This window comes from Fibroporia radiculosa, assembly GCF_000313525.1.
Source record: "Fibroporia radiculosa TFFH 294 genomic supercontigs, scaffold24768, whole genome shotgun sequence".
In the NCBI taxonomy this organism is placed as follows: Eukaryota; Fungi; Basidiomycota; class Agaricomycetes; order Polyporales; family Fibroporiaceae; genus Fibroporia; species Fibroporia radiculosa.
In genome coordinates this window covers 1-3422 of record NW_012133032.1, presented here as the reverse complement: position 1 = coordinate 3422, position 3422 = coordinate 1, and the positions used below count along the sequence as shown (strand labels likewise).

General features: G+C 56.5%; 1 protein-coding gene across 1 annotated transcript; it reads left to right on the top strand.

Moving 5' to 3' along the window:
* Nucleotides 1-1658: 1658 nt before the first annotated feature.
* FIBRA_09302 (uncharacterized protein) lies at nucleotides 1659-1830 on the top strand (the record flags this gene model as incomplete). Its single annotated transcript, XM_012321618.1, has 2 exons — nucleotides 1659-1709; nucleotides 1768-1830. 2 exons carry the CDS (start codon nucleotides 1659-1661, stop codon nucleotides 1828-1830), a joined length of 114 nt encoding a protein of 37 aa, XP_012177008.1.
* Between the last annotated feature and the right edge of the window lie 1592 nt (nucleotides 1831-3422).

The window sequence follows — 3422 nt, the reverse complement described above, 5'->3', positions numbered from 1 at the left end:
ATATCTCGATACCGGCTCATCACAGGCTACCCCCGTTCAACTAAGCTCAAATGCAGCCTCAAGATGACGAGTAGCTGAAGAGCGACAACATCGCTTGAGTTGGAAAGTACCGCACTTTGCGTGTACAGATTGGCGCCCTTTCAAAGATTCAATGAAGAGGGACAGAGGCAGGACGTCGATCGAGATGGAGAGGAGGGCAGGCAGAGACGGGATAAAAACGCTAGAAAGACAAACGGGAAATGCTTAGGTTTGATGGAGATAGGACGTGGAATCACGGACGCGCTCTGGTGCATACAAGAGACAGGATTGGATTGAATGAAGTTTCGGCGGGCGAGGGGACCGGATGGGACCCAAGGCGAACGATCTAAGATAGATGCCGCGCCGGCAACTGCCGATACCCAGCGTCTTCCGAACGGCTCTCCAGCAGCCTGTTCACGACGAGCTTGAAGATTGTTGAGCAGTGTTCCCTGCATTCCACTGGCGCATCTCAAAAATCATATTTGCATACTTGGAACTACGCCTCTGTTCTTTCATCTGTGGGCTTGAATATCTCGCACCCAACTCTGTGCAGACCTTAACACCCCACAGGTAATTATTGCACAGACTGTGCATCTCCAAAACTTCCAGTACGTCTAATCTTTCCCATACATACATAGAAACACTCAGTAATTGTCTATAAAAGCGGTCATACAAGCGGGAGGAGAGGCAAGATGGACGGCGGATGAGCGCATGGCAGAAACGCCGGATGGTACTGGCACCCCGCATCTAATGACTACGACGGCCCCTTGCCCCTTTCCTGTTTTTCGTTCCCGTCGCGCACACGAGCACGGTGCATACGCGCTACGCGGCCGTGCGAGCCTCCGAAGGGGAGCGAGAGGAAGGTCGCCCAGTTGGATTAATATCCGCGGGGGCGACACGGCGCGCAAACAAACAGCGTGTCTAGAGGGAGTGAACATGCCGGTGGGATTTCGGTGATGACGTCGTAAGGTCAGCGCAGATTCTGTTAGGCGTTTTCCGTGAGGACAAACGAAACCGTTTGCGCCAACGACGTTCGTTAGACGGTGCCGCGCGAGTTTCAAGAGGAAGGGGATGCAATGCATGCAGGACGTTCCAGTGTGACGGAGAGCACCGTGGATAGAATGGTATAGGGTACGCGGGGGATCTGGCAGGCGAGGCAGCGACGCGGAGAGACGGACAACAGGGGAAGCCAGTTGCGGAGGCATGCGGGATCGTGACGGAGAAGACTCACCGAACTTCCACTCCGCATTTGACATATAAACACCCCATTCCATCCACTTGGCACAAAATACCGCGTCACGCGTGCGACCTCCGCTACGGTGCGGCTTTCCTGCACGGCCGCCCTCGCAAGTTCTCGGAAGAGGGACTCGGATGTGGAGAGACAAGTAACTGGAACGGATGTCTAGGGGTGACGCAGGAATGTGGGGAATGTTAAGGACGGTCTGTCGGAGCAGCGACACACATGGGGCGGGACAGGAGGTGTAATGTTCAGAATCACAGAACATGGTGCACGGAGGTCAGTGGCCTGCTTCGTCAATAGCCGGGACCGACACACACATATAATCCGCTTGCATCTTTTCCACCGCGTGCGCATGCGCTTAGGATTACGTCCTGCGGCTTCGAATCAAAGTCTTGACACTATGGAGCGGCGATATGCGTACTCTGTTAGAAGCATCATACCAGGGACGCAGGTGAGCATGCTCGCTTCGCGTCAGTGCTTCGACAGACATGGAAGAGCCCGTGGAACAGGTGCCCCTCCCCAGTGCCGCGCCCGCTTCTCTGCAGGACCTGGAGGTTCCCCTGCTGTTTTAATACACACACGAGCATCAAGCGTGAGGCAAACGAGATTTTCCCGTTGTGGCCAATTTCCAGAGCCTGTGCCGTCCTGACCGACTTGCTGGAAGAGTATGGTCAATTACTCGCAGAATGGTGACGCACACGCTTGGGGCATCCGCGCAATGGCGGATGGTTGCCAGATAGGACAGCCTGGGCTAGGTAGCAGATGGGTGGGGAACTAGGTGCGGCGTTGTGCAAAGGAGGCTCGGGTGCGCTCCGCGAAGACGCCTGGGGCGATGGATGCAGGCTTGCGCACCTTGCCAGTATGTTGCTAGTTCCTGTCACCCGCCTAGCGACGAGAATGTAGGATGTGCAAATGACGGCGGCGGCCCGTGGACACCGAGGGAACGTGTGCGCGGAGCTGCGTAGGCTGTCTTCTTGGCCGCCCCGTCTCTACTAAGCGTATCATTCAATGGAGAGACAGGATGGAGACGCAATGGTAACCGGTAAGGACTCACATCTATATGTCAAGGCAGGGGCACACAAAGACATAGCGCACGGTGTTGAAGAAGCAGCAGCAGATGTACCTGCGTGGCTGGGAGTGAAGTTCAATGGGTAGTGAGTGTGTCTCAATAGGATGGGCGCGGGGCACTAACATCTGGCGGGCAGAGCGGGCGGCAATGTGGGGAGACAGGCGGCGGGAAAAGGGGGTCGGAGTCTGTTTGGCAGTTTCATACTCGATGACATGTTTGACTGTCGCGTACGTGCGTGCTCATAGCGGAGAGGACTCGCTGATCCGTGGCTGCATCCGATAATGGCCGCGTTCCCGCTCCCTCGCACATCAAATTCCTGCCTGCACAAGCCCGGCGCCGACGCATTCTGGGCGCACGAACGTCAAAGGCAGCTGCTGTGATCCCAGCAAGGGCAGCCTCGTAGCACCGAGCCTGTATGACCATCCGACCAGGCTGGCTGCTGAGAGGATTGACACGGGACGGCAGGACCTTGAGCCCTAAGCATTTGGGGGACGGTGCACAGCTGGGGACCTGTGCAGGCGACGCGGGAGAACGCAGACGGAGAACAAATCGAACGCGCACGCAATTCGACACTGCACCGCACGCCGCCGCCCGCTTTCCGGATTCGATCGTCATTCATCCGTTTTTGGCCTCGCCGCCGATACCGGTGCCCGACTTGCAATGACCACGACAGCTCCACATCCAGGCGACTTGACGTGGGCCTTTCGATCGAACGTGGTGCGGAGCTGTTCCGGCGGTGCCATGCTCACTGCCGGCTAAGCCTCATCAATCGAATCCCCGCCGTGTTCCCAGTGCGCTATCCCTCTCTCCTATTCCGCGAACTGTCCCCCGGCTGCCAGGATATTACTTCCCTACAAGTGTCGGATCGAGTCTCCTGTGTGAGCACTAACACCGGCAGGCTGCGTATGTTTCGATATGCACAGAATGCAGTTCAGGTGCCGCTTTGGCTCTCGTTTGAAGTACAGACAAGGCGCTATATGTTGTATAGACAAAGCCTGGATATCCACAAATCCAGAGGAGCTATTGTGGACGATGCAGGGCGTGTGCACGGTAACGCGCGCTGAGACATTGCTATCCGAGGTTTGGGTAGAGTTC